We start from the raw sequence: 24,784 nt of genomic DNA, 5'->3' as shown, positions 1-24,784 counted from the left end.
GGAAGAGAGAGGAAGCAGGGAGTGAAAGGAGCCTTTTGGTGTCCCAGGTAAGAGACCATTTATAAAACTGTTTCCTTTGCACCAAGATGTTTGCCTCTGTGAGCCTGGAGACATCTATAATTAATTAATTAATTAATTAATTAATTAATTAATTAATAAAACAGTGGTACCTCAGGTTACATACGCTTCAGGTTACAGACTCCGCTAACCCAGAAATAATGCTTCAGGTTAAGAACTTTGCTTCAGGATGAGAACAGAAATCGTGCTCTGGTGGCGCAGCGGCAGCAGGAGGCCCCATTAGCTAAAGTGGTGCTTCAGGTTAAGAACAGTTTCAGGTTAAGAACGGACCTCCGGAATGAATTAAGTACTTAACCCGAGGTAAAAGGTAAAGGTAAAGGTACCCCTGCCAGACTTTTAGAAGACATCTGAAGGCAGCCCTGCTTAGGGAAGCTTTTAATGTTTGATGTATTAAAGGTAAAGGTACCCCTGCCCGCTAGGTTACCTGGTTGAACCCTTTCTGTCGTGGCTGTCTCAGTCGCTGGCAGAATCCATCAGTAGGCGTTTCTTGAACTTCTTCCAGCAAAGAAGTTCTTTGACGCCAAGTCTCCTCCTACTCTCCCTGTGCGGAAGTCTTCTGCGCTGGGAGGGCGTGGGCAGCGGAGGACCCGTGCTCTCCCCACTGGTCTCCAGCGAGGAGTCCTGGAGCCTCCTCTCCGATTCCCCCATCTGCCCCCCTTCCGCACTGGTGTTACGCTGATTTCCTTCCCCAGCAGATGGGCTGCCTCTCTCCCTACTGGGACCCTCTCCGGCATCCCCCCGGAGCCTTCCCTCCGCCTCTGGCTCCGATGGCAGTTCCCTGACAATGGGTTTGTTTGGATTCTAATTTCTAACATTGCCTGCACGGCATTTGGCGTTTTCACCTGGAGACCAGTGAGAACTCATCTCCTCTCCATCCGGAATCACCATTGCTGGGCAAGGGGCTGAGGGAGGACCTGGCGAAGGCAGCAGTACCAGAGGCACAATAGCAGGTGTGGTGAATCCGCGACCAGTTCCAAGAGGACTGGAGGAAACTTAAGGGCTATTTGAATAAATCTTGTAACATAGAAAATTAGAAATTACTTGAAAGAAAACAAGTAGGCCTAGGATTACTAAATTAAGTTATAATTAAATAAATGGGATTTAGAATGTTAAGAAAAGTGAATAAGATGGACTAGAATTGGAAATAATAGAGTTCTGTCAAGAGAACAAGCTGGTCATCACAAACATGCTTTTCCAACAACACAAGAGACGACTCTACACATGGACATCACCAGATGGGCAGCATCAAAATCAGATTGATTATATTCTCTGCAGCCAAAGATGGAGAAGCTCTATACAGTCAGCAAAAATAAGACCAGGAGCTGACTGTGGCTCAGATCATCAGCTTCTTATAGCAAAATTCAAGCTTAAACTTAAAAAGTAGAGACATCACCTTGCCAACAAAGGTCCGTACAGTAAAAGCTATGGTTTTCCCAGTTGTGATGCATGGAAGTGAGAGCTGGACCATAAAGAAGGCTGATCGCCAAAGAATGGATACTTTTGAATTCTGGTGTTGGAGGAGACTCTGGAGAGTCCCATGGACTGCAAGAAGATCCAACCTCTCCATTCTGAAGGAAATCAGCCCTGAGTGCTCACTGGAAGGACAGATCCTGAAGCTGAGGCTCCAATCCTTTGGCCACCTCATGAGAAGAGAAGACTCCCTGGAAAAGACCCTGATGTTGGGAAAGATGGAGGGCACAAGGAGAAGGGGACGACAGAGGACGAGATGGTGGGACAGTGTTCTGGAAGCTACCAGCATGAGTTTGACCAAACTGCGGGAGGCAGTGGAAGACAGGAGTGCCTGGCGTGCTCTGGTCCAGGGGGTCATGAAGAGTCGGACACGACTAAACAACAACAACATTAATTGGAAATTGTTTTAGTTAATAATGATATTGGAAAGCTGTTACTTTTAACTACAAGGAAACTCAGAAGGGAGGGACTTGAGGAAGTCAACCAAGATGCTTAAAAGGTTGGATTTGTGAAGAATTAAGTTTGTTGTTCCTTTCCCCCCCTTCTTTCTTTTTCTGTTTTTGTGTTATCACTCTGCTTTGTGGTTTTTGTTATCATTGTGGAAAACCTAATAAAAACTTATTAAAAAAAAATAGCAGGTGGGGTGATACCCCCCATTGGGGCAGAGCCCCAGGGTCAGTGCCAGGGAGTTTGCCGCCACCTCCGCCCACAGGCTGGCGCAACCAGGCACCTCGGGACCAAACAATGGAAAGCCAACGGGGGTTTCTCACCTTTGTGGTTGGCCTCGTGGGTCCTTTTCCCCGCCAAGGCCTTCTTCTCTTCCAGGAGCATCATGCCAGTCGCTTCCCTCAGGCTCTCGATCTCCGGGCAGCGGTACAGCAGCTCCCGATCGCTGGAGGAGCTCGACTCCAGCGGCGCCGGCCCCCGGTCCCCACGCTTCTCCCCTGCAGAGACGGAGTCCTTTTCTCGGGCGTCCTTGTTGCCAGGCAACCGGTTCCGGCCCCTGGAATCTTTGCTGATGGGAGGCTGGTCCTCGCGGCAGGGCTTGGCAGGTCTGGCGCTCACCACAGCTGGAGAGAGAAGTAGGTTAGGGCAGGGGTTTTTTGGGGGGGTGTCCTTTCCCTTGCAGTTGGAAGCCAGGAACTCCAAACAGCTTCACCCAGCCTGGCACCAAAACCTGAAGAAATGAACCTATGCTGCCAAATTCTCATAGTAAATGTAAAGGGACCCCTGACCATTAGGTCCAGTTGCGGCCGACTCTGGGGTTGCGGCGCTCATCTCGCTTTATTGGCCGAGGGAGCCGGCGTACAGCTTCCGGGTCATGTGGCCAGCATGACTAAGCCGCTTCTGGTGAACCAGAAGATTGGCAAATCCTAATGGTAGAATATCTGCAGCTAGCAAAAGCCACAGGAAGAGTAAGAGGCCAACCAAAACAAAAAGTCTATAAAGATCTTTAAAAACTATTTAGAAAACTACGGAATAAAAGGAATCATCTTGGCAGAATTAGATCCCTGTATTGTATAAATATAAGTTCATAGGGAGGTAAAAAGAAATTATATAAGAAATGTGTAACTGTGCAGTATAAAGTAATGGATAAAGTACAGTGAGATTAATTGGAAGTCAGTTTTTAATTTCTTCTCTATAAGTTTTATAATTGTGTTCAGTATCAGGAGTATATATGATATTTATAGTGTGGTGGTTTGTTTGATTTTCCTGTTATTTGTTTGTTTGTTTGATTGTATGTATGTTTGTTTACTTGTATGTACGTCTGATTTCTCATAAATGTGTTTATTTTAAATTAAGAAGAAGAAGAAGAAGAAGAAATAAATAAAATCTACCCTCATCCTCATCCTCCCGTTATCTGGATGGGAGAGACGGGGAAACTTCTTGTATCTTATAGTGTAGTGGTTTGTTTGATTTTCCTGTTATTTGTTTGATTGATTGTATGTTTGTTTACTTGTATGTACATCTGTTTTCTCATAAGTGTGTTTATTTTAAATTAATAATAATAATAAAAAGAAATAAATAAAATCAACCCTCATCCTCATCCTCCCGTTATCTGGATGGGAGAGACGGGGAAATGAAACCTTACCTTCTGCAGGAGCCTTCCGCGAATCCCGGAGGAGGATCAGGTCCTCTCTGGAAGGAGCTCGTTCCTCGTCAGGCCTGGTTGTTGAAGCAGGAAGCCACGAAGCAGCCGAGGGGCCGTGGAAATGGCCGTCGGAGGGAGGCGAGGGAGAAACAGGAGGCACTTCTTGAGGTTCAGAAGGTGGAGATGGAGGAGGAGACAGAGGAGCTTCCTCCTCGCAGGTAAGCGATGGGGGCTGCTCTGCCTGCAAAGAAACAGCCAGGGACTCTTGAGCTGGTCCTTCAGAGACTGGCGGGGCCTGCGATGGAGGAGAGGTGGTCTCCACACTCAGCAAACCAGCTTCCGGGACCCCGAGTTTCGTGCTTCCAGCAAAAGCACTTGAAGGAACTGGTCCTTCTTCCTCTCTTGGGTGGCCAACCTCCTCTGCTGTGGCAGCTTCTAGTCTCATCTCTTCTGGAATCTCTTCAGTTGACCCATCAGCTTCTGGACTCTGGATCGTCGGCTCGGCCTGCAAGCTCCGAGGTGGAGATCTGTCAACGCTCTCAGACGTCTTCCCTTCGGCTTCACCGGGCGCGAAGACGACCTCCTCAGCAGGCTGGTCTACTCCTTCCAACCCAGAACTCAGCAGCGGCCCAGCCGCCATCTCCACCGCCTCTGAACGAAGGGGAACAACCTCCACATGTGGTGGAACTGCTACCCTGTCCATCTCCAGCTCCTTGCAAGGTTGCCCGGCGACTTGGTCTTGACTGCAAGTGGTTTGAGGCTCCAACTCATCTTCGGAATGCTTCGATTCCGACAAGTCTGGCATGACGCCTTCGGAGGAGAACTCCAAGACGTCTTCCTTAAGGCTGCCGAGAAGGCTTTGTGCTTCGGCCACCAGCAGACTGCTCACCAGGCGGGCAGCACCCAAGCCCGGCTCCCTGAGGTTGCCGAAGGAGCCTCGCAACATGTCGGTGATCTGCTGCTGGTCTGCGGTGACCGCTGGAGGCTCCGCAACCAACGAGGCGTTCTGCCACAAGGCACCAGGAAGCTCCGGTTGGCTGGGGGCTGGAGATGGCGTCGCTGCAGCAACGGCTTCAGAATCATCCGGGGCTGCACCAGTCCTCCTGGTCCCCGGCGATTCTGCAGCACCAACGTTTTCCGTTTCTGCATTTCCACTGGAAAGGATGTGCTGGGCATCTTCAGGCTCCGACAAATAGATCTCCTCTTCAGAAGCAAAGAAGAGGTGCTGGCTTTTGCAAAGCACGGGTGACACATCCCTTGGCCGGGTATTGGCTGGAGAAGGCGGCTGGTTAAGAGCAGAGGAATGCAGACACAACGCCATGCTCCGCTGGGAAGGTCCCTCTGCTGGTGGGATCTTCGACGGCTCAGCCAAGGGTTCAACCTTAGCATCTTCAGTCTCGACCACTCGGTGTTCCAGCTCAGAAACGGCTGCCGGCTGTTCTTGTGGAAGAGGAGAAGGGCTGTTCTCCACATCCTCGGCCGGGCTGCCCCATGCCTGCTCAGGGGTGCTGAGCCCTTCCCTCTCAGAGCCAGGGGATGAAGTCAGCACAAGGGTCCCACAAGAGATGTCCTCAGCTGCCGTGAAGAAGCTGCTGTCCGTCTGCGAGTTGGGCATGGAGACCTCTGCCAACTTTGGGGAAGAGAGACTGGAATCCAGATCCTTTTCCTGCACAGAAGGTTCAGCGCCCAAAGCAGGTGGTTGGAGACCCTGAAGCAGAGCTTGAGCAAAGGTCTTCTTTGGCACCTGCAAGGGTTGCCTGGGTAGACCCTCAACCCTGCCAGTGGAAGGCGTTGCAACTGCATCTCCTGCCTTAGAAGTTCCTGGGGCAGTTTTTTCCACCTGAGCTTTGACGTCCAAAGGATGCTGATCATTCAAAGGAGGCAGAGATGCAGCCGCCTCCATACATCCCCTGTTCCTCTGAGCCTCAGGCCCCTGTTGGACAGCCAGCTTGGTGTCTTTGGTTGCTGCCTGGGGCTCCAGAATCTGTACCCCACCAAGCTGTGGCCATTCAGTGCCTTCTTTACGACCCGCTGGCTCAGGAAGGCCTGCCTGGCGAACAACCTGCTCAAAGGCCGCAGGAACCACGAGCTTGTTCTCATCTTTCTGTCCTGGCTTCTTCTCCAAGCTTCCCACCAACACTGGACCATCTGTGGTCTCGCTGCTGGCGGGAGCAGGAGCTGCCCCCTTAATCTGAATCTGAACCAAATTCATGTTGCTGTCTCTCAGGCTAGGCTGAGCACCAGGATCCTGGAATGAGGCGGCTTCTGATCCACACAGTCCCACAGGAAGCGTGGTTAAGCGCTGGGCTTGAAGCCCGTCTCCCGGCCAAACAGAACCTTCTCCTGGCGGGATCTCAGCGACAGAGTCTGCTCTGCTGTTTTCATCACTTTCAAGTTCAGAAATAGCATCCTCTTCTCCCTCGGACGGACTTTCCCAGTCCTGGCCAGCATCAACTTCGTCCGATAGCGCTTGCTCCTCCATTGCCCTGGTGGCTTCCTCTACAACTGAAGCCTCTTCCCCTAGCTGATCTTTGCCCTTGGCGTCCTCTCCAGCTTCCTCAAGATGGCCGCCTGTTTCTACCAGCGTGGGCTCATGGCGGCTCTCACCAGGCTGAGGCTCCCTCACGCTCAGGTCTTTGGCCTCGCCAGTCTCCAAGCACAGCTTGAGATGGGCTGCGCCGTCTCCTATAACCACACTGGCAGGAGGGCCTGTGGAGGCCTCCATCTCCAGCCCAGATGAGTCTCTTGGCATCCCACAGACTTCAGCACGCTCTTCAACATCTGTGGGGGGCAGAGTTGTGGCTGCCGCCAACAAGGTGACCTCACTGTCCACGACGGCGGTGTTCTGCTGTGTGCCGTTTGGTCCCAGCAGGGGCCGAGAATCAGGTTTCGCCTCAGAAAAGATGGCCACCACGTGGTCCTCGTTGTTGTTCATCTGGTCAAGGGACGAGGCCTCCTCAAGCTCGTCCTCCGATTCAAAGCAGGCAATAAGGCACTCCGCTGTCGGCTCGTTGTCGGCTCGAGTCGCTTCAGGCTGGTCCAAGATGGCCGCCTCACAGGAGCCAAGGAGGGACACGAATGGAGGCTCCTCCTTCTCTGGCTCCACGTTGAACACTCCTCCGTTAGGCCTCTCTGCTTCAGTCAAGCCTCCCCCAGAGGCGCCATCTTGGTCAAGGAGCTCCAGAAGCCGCTCCTCCGACTCCTTCAGCCTGGCGCTGATGTCAAAGGAAGACGAGTCGTTGACGTCTGGAGTCGCCAGCTCTGCAAACACCACAGGATACGGCTTCGGGGTCCATCCCAGGGCTATGGCAGGGCCCGCATACACCTGGTCGACCCACTCTGCAGCCGTTTGTCCCACAGGCCGAGGCCCTTCCAAGGAGTTGTCCAGAGGCGGCAAAGCGTCTGCTTCCTCATCCGTATCAAAGCAAGCAATGAGGCATTCTCCAGGATCAGGGACGTTTTCCTCAGCAGCCTCTCGCCTGTCTGAGAGCGACTGGCGCTCCAGGGAGGCGCAGGGGGAGCCCCTTTCCCTTGAAGGCTCTTCTCCCTCTTCACATCCAGTTCCATGACCCACGCCTCCGAAAAGAGCTGTGGGGCCCTGCTCCATAGGAGACCCCCATCCTTGACCAGTAGGGGAACTGCTGCTGCTTCCAGAACATTCGGAGGAATCGCCGGGAGCTTCGGGCACAACCCGCAACCTGGAAGCCGCTTCTTCTTCAGTGGGGAGCGAAACTTTGATTTGGTCCTCCTGGGGTATCTCTTCATCTTCAGCCTTCTCCAGGGAGGAGCCTCTCTCCTCCCGCTCCTCCTTTTCGGCCCTCGGGTGCCCATTGTCCCCAGCAGAAGCCGTCTCTTCCTCATCTGTGTTGTAAGCATCGGATGAGGTCTCCATCTCGCTCTCGCTGCCCGATCGGGACAGCGCGGGTTCCATATCTTCCTTTGGAGGCTCGGCCACTTCCTGAGCAGGGGCGACGGCAGCTTCCGCGACCACGGCGTACTGCTCGACGCTGTAGAGCCGTTCATCGTCCTCCCCGTTGTAGGAGGCCGAGTCTGAGGACTGGGAGGTGTCGTCCTGGTAAGCAAAGGACTCGTCCACGCCTTCGTTGATGGAGGTTTCCGAGAGAGAGTGCAGGAAGGAGGCCGAAGTGCTGTCGTCGTCCTCCACGCCGTAGAGGGCGTCGTTCCCCACCGACTCCCCTTGGGGGAACAGCGTGATCTCCATGGACTCCGCCTCGAATATGAGGCTCCCACGGAAAGGCAGGAGCAAAGCAGAAATCATCTGGTCACTGTCGGCGCCGTCCACGCCATCGTCTGGGGCGGAAGCCGCCGTCTCGGCCTGCGGCCGGCCGGGTGCATCAGCCTCGGAGGTGTCCGTCCCAGAAGGGAAGGCAGCGAGTGAACCGGGCAAGAGGCAGGGTTTCGATCCTGCAAACTCGGCAGAGTCTCCGGCTCCCGTTTCGTAGGCCGGCGGAGCCTCTGCTTTGGACAGCTCGCGGCTCAGATCCACTTCGTCTCCAGAGTCCTCTCTGCTCTCGGGCCAAGACGGAGCCTCTTGCTCAAACCTCGGAGGGCCCGGCCTCAAGGGAGCGACTTCGGCGCCCCAGTCGCCGCCATCTTCCTCCGGGGTCGTCTGCCCGTCGTCGTCGTCCTCGGGGAACGATGAGTGGACTAAAGTGCTGGAGGAGAGGGTCTGGAAAGCAAACTCCCCCTCCAAGTCGGGAGACAGGCTGGGTCCCCGTGGGAGCCTTGGGCGGCCGTCCGCGTACTCCGAGAGAAACTCCTCGCCGTCTGCCGCCGGGGCCTCCATGGCTTCCGACTCTGCGATCAGGTTGGGGGAGCAAGACGGGGAAGTGCTGCCGGTGCCTGAAGACGCCCAGCTGCCTCCCTCGGCCGTGATATAGGACCCCGAGGGGGAGGTGGGTGGGGAGCAAAGGCCTTCGTTGTCCGTGTCGTTCTGCTCCTCGCTGAGGCTTTCTTTGGAGAAGGGTTGGTGCCTGAGGTGGGAAAACACAGTCTTGATGGGGGTCGAGGGCGCCGTGAAGTATAGCTCTGGGTCCAGGCCACAGGTGTGCTTGCCAGGCAGGGGCTGGGCCTCGGCAGGCTCCAAGGAGAGGTCTTTGGTGAGCGCAGGAGGCGGAGAAGGCAGGTCCGCCGAATGTTCGCCCTGAGAGAGTGGAGGTGTCATGGCTGCCCTCTCGGCCTCCTGCGGATTCCGGAGGCCGGGGAGGGTCATGCCTGCTTGCCGGCTGCCCAAGTCTTTTGGGGTCTGGTGGGGAGGCCTCGCCTGGAGGTCAACCATGTCCTGATCCTCCATGTCGCTCGTTTCCTCCTCCTCAGAGCTGGCCTCCAAGGTGCCCCGTGTGAGCGGCGCAGAGGCAGCCCCCTCCCCATCTTCCTCATCCTCACTGAGGCATTGAGTCTCCTCGCCCATCACTATCCGGGTGTCCAGCATGTCCACGCCCGACGTAGGTTCCCCCTGACCTTTGGGCGCCACCTTGGCGGCTTTTGGGGCCTGCTCCATCACGACCTGCCCGCACTCGCTGAGGGCTACCAGGCCGGTCGCGGCATTGCCCACGGCCGTGTCACAGCTGGCTCCTTCGGGCTGCGGGCGGTCCTCTTTCTTCGCCGGCAGGAAAGCCGGAACGACTTTGCCACAGAGGGTGGGGTCCATGGGGAGGCCGGTCTGGCAGTCGGGCGTCACCGCCGGGGACATCTGCAGCGGTGTCAGGGCCTCACTACTCGGCGTGGAGGACGTGGAGGTGGTCCGGGATACATCTGGGGATGGGGGGTTGAGAAGAGAAAGATTGGGGGAGAAGCATTAATCCAAATCACTCCACAACAAACTCCACAACATTTCAGTACAGTGGTACTCGGGTTAAGTATTTAATTCGCCCCAGAGGTCCGTTCTTAACCTGAAACTGTTCTTAACCTGAGGTACCACTTTAGCTAATGGGACCTCCCACTGCCGCCACGAGATTTCTGTTCTCATCCTGGAGCAAAGTTCTTAACCCATGGTACTATTTCTGGGTTAGCGGAGTCTATAACCTGAAGCGTATGTAACCCGAGGTACCACTGTACTTGGGTCCGGAGGGCAGCAGCAGCACAAGAACAGGCCTTCCCAGTAGTGGCTGCCAGTTTGCGGAATTCTCTCTCCAGGGATAATATTATCTTTCCAACAAAGTATTAAAAATACCATAAAACATCAAGCATTAAAAACCACCCTAAACAGGGCTGCCTTCAGATGTCTTCTAAAAGTCAGATAGTTGTTTATTTCCTTGACATCTGGTGGGAGGGCGTTCCACAGGGCGGGCGCCACCACCAAGGAGGCCCTCAAGCTGGTTCCCTGTAACTTCGCTTCTCTCAGTGAGGGAACCCCCAGAAGGCCCTCGGAGCTGGACCTCAGTGTCTGGGCAGAACGATGGGGGTGGAGACATCTGTCACTATTATTGTATATCTTCAAGGCATCAGGCAAAATTCCTTCTTAACTAGGCCTCTGGCTTTTAACTATCTATGGGTGGGACATTTCTAGTATATATTTTTTCCTCTTGGTTTTTATGTCTGAAAAAAGAAACTAAAAAAATCATCATCATCATCATTCTGTGATGTGGTGGCAGTGGCCCTCCAGACAGCACAAGGAAGGGCCTTTTTTGTGGTGGCCCCCCGACTGTGGAATGCTCTCCCCAAAAAGGCCTTCTTGGCACCAACTAATGCTTGGCTTTTCCAGCTTGTCTTTTCTCATCCCGTTTACAGGTTTGCTGGCTTATTGGAGAGGAGATGGGGTAAGGTAAAGGGACCCCTGACCATTAGGTCCAGTTGTGGCCGACTCTGGGGTTGTGGTGCTCATCTCACTTTATTGGCCGAGGGAGCCGGCGTTCAGCTTCCGGGTCATGTGGCCAGCATGACTAAGCCACTTCTGGCGAACCAGAGCAGCACACGAAAACGCCGTTTACCTTCCCGCCGGAGCGGTACCTATTTATCTACTTGCACTTTCAAACTGCTAGGTTGGCAGGAGCAGGAGCAGGGACCGAACAAAGGGAGCTCAACCCGTCGTGGGGATTCGAACCGCTGACCTTCTGATCGGCAAATCCTAGGCTCTGTGGTTTAACCCACAGCGCCACCCACGTCCCTTGAGGAGAAGGGGTACTCCCCCCAAAAAAATCATGACCAAGATGTGATCCAAATAAGCTTATGGTCAAATTCTTGTGTGCAATACTCTCTCACACACGCATACGTACGGTCTAAGAGTTGGCCCATCCTGCGATGGTATTGCCCTTCCTCTCCCTCGCTGAGCCCATCGCTAGTGAGATATCCCACCCTAAGGCCTATCTGGGCTTTGTGTGATGCAAGTTTCTGAATCAATTAGAGTGTTCGCAGCATTCCGTGACACACCTTGGCTGCTGAGCCAATGGCAGGAGAGGACACTTAAAAGGGGTTGGGCCAAGTCACGGCAGGTAAGCCCATCAATGGTGCTTCATGGGTTCAGGTGTGCAACACATGGGAAGCCGGAACTCAATCTTTTCCAGGTGATTCCCCTACCTTTGCTAAGTTTTGGACGACAGAGGCAAATTCACGAAACCCGACATTTTACTGAAAGTCCAAGTCAGTGCTATAGCTTCGGGCCCCACTCTTAAAGAAAAAAACAACTGGATGTACATTTCCAAACTATAAGATAAAAAACAAATTAAATTAAATTAAACCTACATACAGCAATAGTGTTTTTGTGTAGACTCCTATGATGTACGTAATGGGCCCCGTATATAGCATATATTCAACACACACAAAAGCGACAATTTGTTGTTGACAAAGGACAGCTGGACATCCAAAGGGCCCCATTACCTTCAGTAGCTGAGGGCCACATCTAATCTAAATCTGGCCCTGGTCTGTTTTCTGTATTTGAGACTGTAATATACAAGCATGACCGGGGGGAAAATATTTTTTTCCAGAGGTGAATATGCTCTTGAACTACCATATTTTTTGCGCTATAAGACTCACTTTTTCCCTCCTAAAAAGTTAAGGGGAAATGTGTGTGCGTCTTAATGAGCGAATGCAGGCTGTGCAGCTATCCCAGAAGCCAGAACAGCAAGAGGGATTGCTGCTTTCACTGCGCAGCGATCCCTCTTGCTGTTCTGGCTTCTGAGATTCAGAATGTTTTTTTTCTTGTTTTCCTCCTCCGAAAACTAGGTGCGTCTTGTGGTCTGGTGCGTCTTATAGAGCGAAAAATACGGTATATACCCATTGTATGGAAGTTGACAAAAGGATGGCGAAAATGGATTCTACACACCCTAATCTAGGCCATATTGACAAATTGGGAGAATAGAGATACTATTCCCCTTAATGAATGGCTTCACAGCACAATGACATTGGCAACGTACAAATTGACAGCTTATAGACGCAGACTTTCTTTGGATAAATACAATGATATTCAGAATGAGTTTACACAGAATATGTTCGGTTACTGACAATTATACATGTATTGGGATAATAAGAATATACACATCTCTATATTAATGTAAGGGGACGCAGGTAGCGCTGTGGTCTAAACCACTGGGCCTAGGCGTTGCCGATCAGAAGGTTGGCGGTTCGAATCCCCTTGACAGGGTGAGCTCCCGTTGCTCGGTCCCTGCTCCTGCCAACCTAGCAGTTCAAAAGCACATCGAAGTGCAAATAGATAAATAGGGACCGCTCCGGCGGGAAGGTAAACGGTGTTTCCGTGTGCTGCTCTGGTTCCCCAGAAGCGGCTTAGTCATGCTGGCCACATGTCTGCGGACAAACACTGGCTCCCTCAGCCTATAGAGCGAGATGAGCGCCACAACCCCAGAGTCGGCCGCAACTGGACCTATCGGTCAGGGGTCTCTTTACCTTTACCTTATATTAATGTAAAAGGTAAAGGGACCCCTGACCATTAGGTCCAGTCGTGGCCGACTCTGGGGTTGCGGCGCTCATCTCGCTTTCTTGGCCGAGGGAGCCGGTGTGCAGCTTCTGGGTCATGTGGCCAGCAGAAGTAAGCCACTTCTGGCAAACCAGAGCAGCGCACGGAAACGCCATTTACCTTCCCGCTGGAGCGGTACCTATTTATCTACTTGCACTTTGACGTGCTTTCGAACTGCTAGGTTGGCAGGAGCAGGGACCGAGCAACGGGAGCTCACCCCGTCGCAGGGATTTGAACCGCCGACCGTCTGATCGGCAAGTCCTAGGCTCTGTGGTTTAACCCACAGCGCCACCCGCGTCCCTTGTAGGGTGATGCAATTTTTCTTTTCTGTTTTTCATTCTGATTCACTCCCCCCCTTCTTTCTCCCCCCCCCCCCACTCTACCTTTTTATAAATGAAATTTCCTTAATAAAACATGAATAAGTAGGTGTGTGGGAGAGAGCTGGATGAGGCCAATGGCAATCTAGTCCAGCCTCCTGTTCTCACAGTGGCCAACCAGTTGCCTGTGTGGGACAAACTGACAAGCAGGACTCAAGCACAAGCGCTTAGAATGATAGAGTTGAAAGGGACCGCGGGGGTCATCTAGTCCAACCCGCTGCAACGCAGGACACTTTAGCCCAGCGTGGACCTCGAACCCAGGACCCTGAGATTAAGAGTCTCATACTCTACTGATTGAGCTCCATTACATATCTTTAGGCGCCAGGCAAAAACATTTATCCTCAACCAGGTGTTTGGTTGGTTAACATTCTATGCCAGGCATAGGCAAACTCGGCTCTCTGGATGTTTTGGGACTACAACTCCCATCATCCCTGACCACTGGTCCTGTTAGCTAGGGATCATGGGAGTTGTAGTCCCAAAAACATCTGGAGGGCCATTTGCCTATGCCTGTTAAATGCCTTTTAAAATGTGTTTCTGGGGCAGAGGATTTCTCGGTTTGCTTTTATTTTATTACACATTCTTGTGCTCTCCTTTTGTGGGTTTTTTTCTGTTGTGAACTGCCCCGGGATCTTCGGATGAAGGGCGGTCTGGAAATTAAATAAATACTAATAAAACAAAAATAGCCAGAGCCCTCTCCCCGCCTGTGGTTTCCAGCATTGGCCCCTCTGACTGTGAAAATGCGAGCATAGTTTGTGTGATGAAATACACACATAAACCAAACACACGCACGCAAATTGTGAGAATGCCACCATTATTTATTTCTAAAAGACAACGGTGGCAATGCGCAAGATCAGCAATTAGCAGCCAGCTGGGAGAAAATAGCCGCCTCCATCCGAAACTGGACACCAGTCCCATTTTTCTTTCCACAATGCTCAGCGGCGCCCTAGATTTTTCATCCAGTGCGCTGAGCTCAATGCAGAGTCATTCCCGGCCCGCTCTCTCTGGAAGAGACCTGGAGGAAAGCCAACTTGAAAAGGCCATTTGTCAGCGCGCATAAGAGGCTACATGGCAAGCCAGGTGGCCGGGCTCAGAGCCTCCGTCATCCCCACCTACGCCCATGAGCCCTTCACGCCCACCCCAGGGAGATGCCCCAATTAATGGCCAAGGCTCAAGCGCACCTTGCTTGCGGCGGATTTCACAGTGACGTGAACCAGCCCTTAAGCCCCTCCAATCTCGTCACCGCCAGCACACAGAGAGAAAAGCAAACACCGCAACTAGACAAGTCTGTGTTATTTTGCAGTGCCTCCAGAAGCTGGAATATAATAATAATAATAATAATAATAATAATAATAATAATAATAATAATGTATTATTTGTACCCCGCCCATCTGGCTGGGTTTCCCCAGCCACTCTGGGTGGCTTCCAACAAAGATTAAAAATACATCAAAATGTCACACATTAAAAACCTCCCTGAACAGGGCTGCCTTAAGATGTCTTCTAAATGTCAGGTAGTTGTTTATCTCTTTGACATCTGATGGGAGGGCGTTCCACAGGGCGGGCACCACCACTGAGAAGGCCCTCTGCCTGGTTCCCTGTAGCTTTGCTTCTTGCAATGAGGGAACCGCCAGAAGGCCCTTGGTGCTGGACCTCAGTGTCCGGGCAGAACAATGGGGGTGGAGACGCTACTTCAGGTATACTGGACCGAGGCCGTTTAGGGCTTTAAAGGTCAGCACCAACACTTTGAACTGTGCTCGGAAATGTACTAGCAGTTTGAAAGCACACCAGTGCAAGTAGATAAATAGATACCACTACAGCAGGAAGGTAAACGACGTTTCCGTGCGCTCTGGTTTCTGTCACCGTGTTCCGTTGCGCCAGAAGCGGTTTAGTCCTGCTGGCCACATGACCCGGAAAGCTGTCTGTGGACAAACACCAGCTCCCTCGCCCTGAAAGCAAAATGAGCGCCACAACCCCACAGTCGCCTTTGCCTGGACTTAACCGTCCAGGGGTCCTTTACCTTTTTACCTAGTTGGTGTTTTGTGTGAACACTTACCAAGCTCCTCCTGGGGCTCGAAAGGGAGCGGGCAGCCTGCCGGTTTGCTAGCAAAACTGAATTAAAGGTAAAAGGTAAAGGGACCCCTGACCGTTAAGTCCAGTCACGGACGACTCTGGGGTTGCAGCGCTTATCTCGCTTTATTGGCAGAGGGAGCCGGCGTACAGCTTCCGGGTCATGTAGCCAGCATGACTAAGCTGCTTCTGGCGAACCAGAGCAGTGCACGGAAACGCCGCTTACCTTCCCACCAGAGCGGTACCTATTTATCTACTTGCACTTTGACGTGCTTTCGAACTGCTAGGTTGGCAGGAGCAGGAGCAGGGACCGAACAAAGGGAGCTCAACCCGTCGTGGGGATTCGAACCGCTGACCTTCTGATTGGCAAGCCCTAGGCTCTGTGGTTTAACCCACAGCGCCACCCGCGTCCCTAAAACTGAATGACTGTCGTGAAATGATGCACGTCTAAAAAGTGTGTCGCCAACATGAGAAGTCTGGAAAGCTCTGCCTTAACCGTTTTGCTTGCCCTTTCCTGAACCTTCTGCAACTCTGCGAGATCCTTTTTAAAGCGAGGGGCCGCCCATAGCTCTCAAGTGTCCCTTATTTGGCGGGACAGTCCCTTATCCCAGCGCTGTGTCCCACTGCTGTCCCTTATTGATGATGTCCCTTAAATTTCCCAGGTTTCAAAGGAAGCAGCTCCTCTCCCTCCCTCCCTGCCGCCCAGGGAGGAGGGAGGCTCCAACTGTGTTGCTTGGCTGCATTGCTCACCCAATAAGAAGTCTAAGAACGACTGGGAGCTTGCATGCCTTGTGCTGATCAAATCGGCCGCGTTGCCTTTGCTCAGCACTTCCTAGCGGAGAGGTGACGGTGGTTTTCCTTGAGGCTTGAGTCTTCATTTGGCTGCTGGCTGGGCTTTCTGCCTTTGGCTCGGAGGGGCTCAGAAGCTGAACATACCTGTGCTTGGAAAATCCCTTATTTTGGCTGCTGATCCCTTATTTTCGAGGCTGCTGGTCCCTTATTTTCAAATCTGTAAGTTGACAGCCATGGGGCCGCCCCCTTGGGACTTGCCGCTGGGAATTGAACCTGAACCCTCCTGCATGCAGGGCAAATTCTCTGCCCGGGAGCCACAGGGCATGGATGCCCCAACATATACTGATCCACTTAACAGAGAAGCCTGCTTTGCAAATGGCTGAGAGATGGAACGTGGAGCGCTCTGAACAGCAAAGCACTAAAATAAGTACTACCTACAGTACTTTGATTATTACCCTCACTGGGAACAGGGGAAAGTTGCCAGCTCTGTGCTTGCCCAGATATGATGCCTTTGAGAATCGGGACTGTCCACTTCTGGGGTGAAGGTCTAGCTAATGGGCTCTGCTGTAGCTGCTATTGATCCGGCTCAACTCTCCAGGGAACGGGATGCAGCTTACGGGAAATGCTATCTGGTCTCTCTCAGGCTCAGACAGTTGCAAGCTCCGCTCCTTCCCATTAAGACCTTTGGGATCCTTGCCAAGGGAGGATTAAGCCTGGCTACTTTTCAGAGATCACTTGCAGCACAGTAAAAAGGCTAATCTTGCATAGAGTGCGGTGGGGGTGAATTGGCCTGGCCCAAATCTGGGGTCCCTGCCGATTTTTTGCACTATGGTTCCCATCCTACAATTGCAGAGTTGGGAGGTACCTCTACCTCATCCACTCAAAGCAATGTAGAATAAGAGTTTGGATTTGATATCCCGCTTTATCACTACCCTAAGGAGTCTCAAGGGACGCAGGTGGCGCTGTGGGTTAAACCACAGAGCCTAGGACTTGCCGATCAGAAGGTCGCAGTTCAAATCCCCGCGACGGGGTGAGCTCCCGTTGCTCGGTCCCAGCTCCTGCCAACCTAGCAGTTCGAAAGCACGTCAAAGTGCAAGTAGATAAATAGGTACCGCTCTGGCGGGAAGGTAAACAGCGTTTCCGTGCGCTGCTCTGGTTCGCCAGAAGCGGCTTAGTCATGCTGGCCACATGACCCGGAAGCTGTACGCCTGCTCCCTCGGCCAGTAAAGCGAGATGAGCGCCGCAACCCCAGAGTCGTCCGTGATTGGACCTAATGGTCAGGGGTCCCTTTACCTTTACCTTTAAGGAGTCTCAAAGCGGCTAACAATCTCCTTTCCCTTCCTCCCCCACAACAAACACTCTGTAGGGTGAGTGGGGCTGAGAGACTTCAGAGAAGTGTGACTGGCCCAAGGTCACCCAGCAGCTGCATGTGGAGGAGCGGGGAAGTGAACCCGGTTCACCAGATTACGAGTCCACCGCTCTTAACCACTACACCACACTGGCTCAGTGTAGGAATCACAGCTGTCATCCACGACAGGTGGCCACCCAAGCTCTGCTTAAAAACTCCCAAGGAAGGAGAACCTACCAAGAAAGGAGTTGAGCAGTTCTTACCACCAGAAAATTCTTCCCAACATTTAGTTGGAATCTCATTTCTTGTAACTTGAAGTCCTGCCCTAGGGAGCAGAAGAAACCAAGCTTGCTCCATCCTTCAGGTATTTGAAGATGGCTCACATATCTCCTCTCAGTCTCCTCCTCCTCCCAGCTCCTTCAACCATTCCTCAACAGGCTTGGCTTCCAGATCCTTGATCATCTTGGCCGCCCTCCTCTGCCCACCTTCCAGTTTATCAATATCCTTCTTAGATTGTGGTGCCCAGAACTGGACACAGTATTTCAGGTGTGGTCTGAATAAAGGTAAAGATAAAGGAACCCCTGACCATTAGGCGTACAGCTTCCGGGTCATGTGGCCAGCATGACTAAGCCGCTTCTGGCGAACCAGAGCAGCGCATGGAAACACTGTTTACCTTCCCACCGGAGCGGTACCTATTTATCTACTTGCACTTTGACGTGCTTTCGAACTGCTAGGTTGGCAGGAGCAGGGACCGAACAACGGGAGCTCACCCCGTCGCGGGGATTCGAACCGCCGACCTTCTGATTGGCAAGTCATAGGCTCTGTGGTTCAACCCACAGCGCCACCCGCATCCCATTAAAGACTACCTTACACTGCGTTTAAAACCAAAATCGCATTTGGATAGAAACTGTTTCTCAGGCGGCTAGTCCTAGTCTTTATAACCCTGGACCTTCTTCCAGAAGGCAGAAGCTGAAAGAGATCGTTTCCGGGGTGCGCACTATCCTGCGCTATCTCTGCAGCTTTATTATGGCACCTGGAAGCGTAGATTTGATTCAAGGTGGGAAGATTACGCCCAATTATTCTCTCCACGGTCTTTACAACCCTGGACAACATTATTTTTTCCCTGACCGTGCAGCTCCCAAACCACACACAGAGACCATAAGTTAATACATTCTCAGCAGTACAATGGTAAAATGCCATCAACAGGTCCTTTGAGAGATTGTTTTTCCAGAGGATTCTCAGAAAATATAACCTCTGCCGTGCTCTCTTCATCAGGTCTTTGCTGTTTTCGCTGTGGGTTAAACCACAGAGCCTAGGACTTGCCAATCAGAAGGTTGGCGGTTTGATTCCCCGCAATGGGGTGAGCTCCCGTTGCTCGGTCCCAGCTCCTGCCAACCTAGCAGTTCGAAAGCACATCAAAGTGCAAGTAGATAAATAGGTACCACTCCGGCGGGAAGGTAAACAGCATTTCCGTGTGCTGCTCTGGTTCGCCAGAAGCGGCTTAGTCATGCTGGCCACATGACTCGGAAGCTGTACTCCGGCTCCCTCGGCCAGTAAAGCAAGATGAGTGCTGCAACCCCAGAGTCGGTCATGACTGGACCTAATGGTCAGGGGTCCCTTTACCCTTTACCCCAGGTTAGGTCATCTCTCAACTCCATTCCCAGAACCCGAAACACCGAGACCTGTTCCACGCACTTCCCCTCAATAATAAGTGGCTGAATATAATTCTCCCTGAGCTGCTAGCTTTCCACAAGAAGGGAATCTGATGGACAGGTGATTAAGAGGGTCACATACGCTACCCCACCCCCCAGTGTTTGAATCGGCTCTTTGAAAGCCACAATGCCCTAGAGAGAAGAGAGATCTAATTGCCTTGCTGCAGCAACTTTCTTAAGGTCAGAGAAGGATTAAGAAGATAAGCACACCAGGAACAGATGCTCACTTAAGACCGAAAGGCAACACGGCCAATGAGCTTTTAAGAAATGGGCAGAGGGACTGGAGGGAGGGAAAGCTGGGGGCATCAACATGATAGATGCTGGGTTGTGGCAGAGAGGGCTGCAAGCCTATTTAAGGAGCCACGGATGTCCAGCTGAACTATTTAAAATTTCAAAAGATGATGCTGTTAAGGTGCTAAATATGCCAGCAAGTCTGGAAAACTCAGCAGTGGCCAGAGGATTGGAGAAGATCAGTCTACATACCAATCCCAAAGAAGGGCAGTGCCAAAGAATGCTCCAACTACCGCACAATTGCACTCATTTCACACGCTAGCAAGGTTATGCTTAAAATTCTACAAGGCAGGCTCAAGCAGTATGTGGACCGAGAACTCCCAGAAGTGCAAGCTGGATTTTAGAAGAGGCAGAGGAACCAGAGACCAAATTGCAAACATGCGCTGGATTATGGAGAAAGCGAGAGAGTTCCAGAAAGACATCTACTTCTGCTTCATTGACTATGCAAAAGCCTTTGACTGTCGACCACAGCAAACTATGGCAAGTTCTTAAAGAAATGGGAGTACCTGATCACCTCATCTGTCTCCTGAGAAATCTCTATGTGGGACAAGAAGCTACAGTTAGAACTGGATATGGAACAACTGATTGGTTCAAAATTGGGAAAGGAGTACGGCAAGGCTGTATATTGTCTCCATGGGGTCACGAAGAGTCGGACACGACTAAACAACAACAACAGATGTCTAGCTCCTTTTCGCTGACCACTCAGAGCCAGGAGGTCAAGGAGGAATCTGAAAAGCACATTATTAGCTGAGACAGAAGCAGGGCACGATGGCTCTGTTCTAGGCTTCCGAATTCCAGCTGCTGATGGCTCTTGGGCTCGGATCCTGTTTGGGGGTTTGCCATAATGGCACCCGGGTTGGTCACGGCGAGAACAGGGTGCAAGACTAAATGGATCATGGGCCTGATCCGGCACGCTCTTATGTGAACTCCAGATCCCAGTCCAGATTGCAAACTGGGGTCCCCTTCTGCTTGCAAACATCCCAATGGCTCCTAGGTAGGCTTACTCAGAAATCAGCCCCGCTGATAAAATACCCGAACAACAAGATGATAATAATAATAATAATAATTTATTTATACCCCGCCCATCTGGCTGGGTTTCCCCAGCCACTCTGGGCGGCCTCCAACAGAACACCAAAATACAATAACCTATTAATCATTAAAAGCTTCCCTAAAGAGGGCTGCCTTCAGATGTCTTCTAAAAGGTAGTTGTTTTTCTCTTTGACTCGAGTGTGTTCCACAGGGCAGGAGCCACCACCGAGAAGGCCCTCTGCCTGGTTCCCTGTAACTTGGCTTCTTGCAGCGAGGGAAACTACCAGAAGGCCCTCACCGCTGGACCTCAGTGTCCGGGCAAAACGATGGGGGTGGAGACGCTCCTTCAGATATACTGGACTGAGGCCGTTTAGGGCCTTAAAGGTCAGCTCCGACACTTTGAATTGTGCTCGGAAATGTACTGGGAGCCAATGCAGATCTCTCAGGACCGGTGTTATGCTGTCTCAGCAGCCACTCCCAGTCACCAGTCTAGCTGCCGCATTCTGGATTAATTGCAGTTTCTGAGTCACCTTCAAAGGTAGCCCCACATAGAGCGCATTGCAGTAGTCCAAGCGGGAGATAACCAGAGCATGCACCACTCTGACAAGACAGTCTGAGGGCAGGGAGGGTCTCATCCTGCGTACTAGATGGAGCTGGTAGACAGCCGCCCTGGACACAGAATTAACTTGCGCCTCTATGAACAGCTGTGAGTCCAAAATGACTCCCAGGCTGCGCACCTGGTCCTTCAGGGGCGCAGTTACCCCATTCAGGACCAGGGAGTCCTCCACACCCGTCCGCCTCCTGTCCCCCCAAAACAGTACTTCAGTCTTGTCAGGATTCAACCTCAATCTGTTAGCTGCCATCCATCCTCCAACCGCCTCCAGACACTCACACAGGACCTTCACCACCTTCACTGGTTCCGATTTAAAAGAGAGGTAGAGCTGGGTATCATCCGCATACTGATGAACATCCAGCCCAAACCCCCTGATGATCTCTCCCAGCGGCTGCATGTAGATGTTAAAAAGCAAAACACAGATAAAAAAGAAGTATTGAAAACATAATGTATATGGAACCACCAGTTTTTAAAGCAATTCTACAGAACAATATTTCATATTAGAACCAGCCTTCTTGAACGTTCCAGATGTTTTGGACTACAAGTCCCATCGGCCTGGGGCTGATGGGAGTTGTAGTTCAAAATATTTGGAGGGCGCCAAGTTGGAGAAGGATGTGTTGAAACAGACGTACCTGGGTAGGTTCCCCTATACAGTGTTTTTAAAGCAACACAGTCAAGGCATCACAGCCATGTAAGTACAACACCCACACAAGCTTACTCATAAGTAAGCCCTGTTATGTTCATTGGCGCTTACTCCTAGGTAAGCATATATGTAGGATGGCAAACTTAATGTCCTTTAACTGGGGGAAGGTGGCTTTGCAAAAGACTATTCCCAGGATTCCCCTGGAAAAAATAAAATATAAAATATCAGAATTGCAAACTGCTTTGAAACCAAAGGATAAAAAAAGTTGGGAGTAACTCAGAGAAGGTTTCTAATCCACAGCCGGCAGAATAAACTCCGGAGTTTTAAGATTAACAGTGCAAGCCTATCCACGTCTACTCAAAAGAAAGTCCTCTTGAATTCAATGCGTCTTACACCCAGGTAAGTGGGGCTAAAATTGCAGCCTAAGATCGCCAAAAACACACCTGTAGGTTCTGCCCCAGGCCTCAAAAATTCCTACCCCAGATGGGTTCAGGTTTGCAGAAATTATTCACTGGAATGCAAACACACTCTGTACATGCTTAGAGGTGCCCTTGCTATTTTCCATGTCATAGGGCGACACTTATCTTGGGACAGAGGAGAGGAATAGTTGCCAGAATTAAGCCTTAAATCCAAGTGAGCCCTTCTTCGCACAGAAAAATATTTGCAAAATTTTGGGGGCAGTGGGAGTATAGCAGACCCGCCCTTCCACCCATCCTTTACCCCCCAGGTCTCTACTCAAGTGTAGACCCTAACCAGCCCCTTTGCTAACAACTCACGTTTGTCTTCCTCTTCTGCAAGCCGCCGAATATTCAGCAAGGGATCCATTTAGGGAAGGATTCAGAAAGCAGCACAGTAAATTTAAAAGGGTTTTTTCAGCATCTTAGGGCCTTCATAACAACAGAGCAGAGACAGGAAGCCCAGCTAGAATTGAAAATGCAAGACTCTTGGGAGATCCCTCCTTTTATCTGGCTGGTCCTGGAGGTTTGCAATGGCTTTTGGGGGAATTGGGTGTGGCCCAGGTAGAGAAGCTGCTCACCTGGAGCCCTTAAAGAGAAAGAGGTTTTTGTATACCAGGAACGTCCAACTCCCAAGAGACTGTGATCTATTCCCATTATAAAAATACTGGTTGTGATCTATCCATTGTTATTGACAGGGGAGACAAATAAGTTGTTGAGCTTTTGGGGGGGGAGCCAAAGCTTTTTTGGGGGGGAGGAGAGATCTACAGCAATCTACCACAAATATCCAGTGATTCCAATACTTGGGCCACCTCATGAGAAGAGAAGACTCCCTGGAAAAGACCCTGATGTTGGGAAAGATGGAGGGCGCAAGGAGAAGGGGACGACAGAGGACGAGATGGTGGGACAGTGTTCTCGAAGCTGCCAAGATGAGTTTGACCAAATTGCGGGAGGCAGTGGAAGACAGGAGTGCCTGGCGTGCTCTGGTCCAGGGGGTCACGAAGAGTCAGACATGACTAAACAAAACAAAAAAAAAATTTCCTTCCAGTAGCACCTTAAAGACCAACTAAGTTAGTTCTTGGTATGAGCTTTCGTGTGCATGCACACTTCTTCAGATACACTGAAACAGAAGTTGCCAGATCCTTCTATATAATGAGAAGGTGGGGAGGGGTATTACTCAGAAGGGTGGTGGGAATGGGTGATTGGCAGATAGCTGTGATGAGCCTGTTGACGACTCTTAACGACTGCAATAGGTCTTACAGGAAAAAGCAAGGGGTGAGAAGGTGAAAAATGGCTTTGTCATGTATAATGAGATAAGAATCCAATGTCTTTGTTCAGACCAGGTCTCTCCATGGAAGGAATTTTTTTTTTTTGTTTTGACTATGGCAGACCAACACGGCTACCTATCTGTAACTATGACTAAACAACAACAACATGATTCTAACACTCACTAGGCAATGTTGGGTCAGAGGGACTAATGGTCTGATTCTGCGTCAAGCAGATTCCATAAGAGTCGTCCCAACTGTGTCCTGTTTGATTTATTTATTTTTATTGGGTTTTGGGAAGGTTCCTACTGTAATATGCATCTTTCTGGGTTTTCCCACTGAAGATTTGCTGCCGGCTCTCAAGTTCGCATAATATTTGAGAAACGAAGACGTCAGAACCAGTTAGGGATCCGTCAAACGTCTCCTCCTTCGGAGAGGACAAACACCCCCCAAAAAATGCCACTGGGGAACACAACCGCCTCTCTCTCAACCCAATCTTTGTAAATAAAGCGTTGCTAAATTCCACTCGGCCAGTTTCTGTCTCGGAGGCCTTTGCACGATTCCACTCTTGTCAGTTCGGGTGTCCATCGCGTTTTTGCAAGAGAATTCAGTCTCCCTCTCGTACGCGCTCTGTGGGTGGAATGAGTTCTGCTTCCCAGGATGCAATGCAAAAGTCAACATGCCCCCCAGTGCCAAATCGGGGGTGGGAAAAGTCTATGAAATAGGTTGGACAATTGCCAACAAGGAAGGAAGAATCGGAACAAAAGTCTGAGGCCGTATTCTGCACTGAGAGCCAGTGGTCGTGCAGTGGTTAGAGGGTCCCGCTTTATGAGATATATATGAGAATAGACGCATAAAAAAATAAATTAAGATAATTTGGAGTATGCAGGAAAGGATGGAAATAAATGGGGGGGAACTGCAGAAAGAGGGGGGAGTCAAAGTCTCAAATGTCAGAATTATGTTTGAATAATTGTTGTAATGTATATAAATGAAAATTACAATTATTATTATTTTTTAAAAATAAGATCCCTTGTATTGTTAATGTCACTCTATTATTCCTTGATGGCCGTAGATCAGCCACACAAATTCCTTTGCTGCTTGCATTCTCCTTTCATATCAAAAATCACCCAAACATAAGCATTTATTACCATATTTTTTGCTCCATAAGAGACACTTTTTTCTTCCTAAAAAGTAAGGGGAAATGTTTGTGCGTCTTATGGAGCGAATGCGTGGTCCCTGGAGCCGAACTGCCCAGGGGCAAAAAGCAGATCATGCTTTTTTTTTTAGAAAGATGGAAGTGGGTGTTGAAACAAAGCCGCTGATCATTTGCCAATTGGGGAGAGGATAAGGGACGCTAGAGATAAAGGAGGCTGCCTGTGAGCGGGGAGTTAAAAGCCCATGGATCCTCAGGATTTTTGCATTGGGTCACCCCAAATTCACCATCAGATCACATAGCATGTCCATGGCTACAGCCTGCAGCAAAAAAATCACGCACCCACTGTTGCCTGGGGCTGCAATGGTGCAAAAATGTGGTTACAAAGCACGGATCCACATGGATCCTCAGGATTTTTGCATCGGGTCACCCCAAACTCACCATCAGATCCTCCTCCAAAAACTAGGTGCATC

At 51.0% G+C, this 24,784-nt stretch overlaps 1 protein-coding gene across 2 annotated transcripts in view; it reads right to left on the bottom strand.

Moving 5' to 3' along the window:
* LOC310745912 (uncharacterized protein) overlaps nucleotides 1-24,784 on the bottom strand; it is a 58,856-nt gene that overhangs the window by 12,914 nt on the left and 21,158 nt on the right. The window contains exons 1-3 of one of the 2 annotated variants that reach the window (XM_083579134.1): nucleotides 10,876-10,974; nucleotides 3,641-9,415; nucleotides 2,319-2,618 (exon numbers count right to left, since the gene is read on the bottom strand). In XM_083579134.1, coding sequence (XP_083435260.1) covers nucleotides 2,319-2,618; nucleotides 3,641-9,415; nucleotides 10,876-10,894 — 6,094 coding nt within the window. In that variant the 5' untranslated portion in view covers nucleotides 10,895-10,974. Of the gene's footprint in view, nucleotides 1-2,318; nucleotides 2,619-3,640; nucleotides 9,416-10,875; nucleotides 10,975-24,784 lie in introns of those variants that run through there. The other variant, XM_083579133.1, reaches the window with a different exon arrangement.

The sequence above is a fragment of the Podarcis filfolensis genome, assembly GCF_964270895.1.
Source record: "Podarcis filfolensis genome assembly, chromosome: 12".
In the NCBI taxonomy this organism is placed as follows: Eukaryota; Metazoa; Chordata; class Lepidosauria; order Squamata; family Lacertidae; genus Podarcis; species Podarcis filfolensis.
Note: the sequence above shows the minus strand (reverse complement) of the source record. Positions and strands in the feature narration are given on the sequence as shown.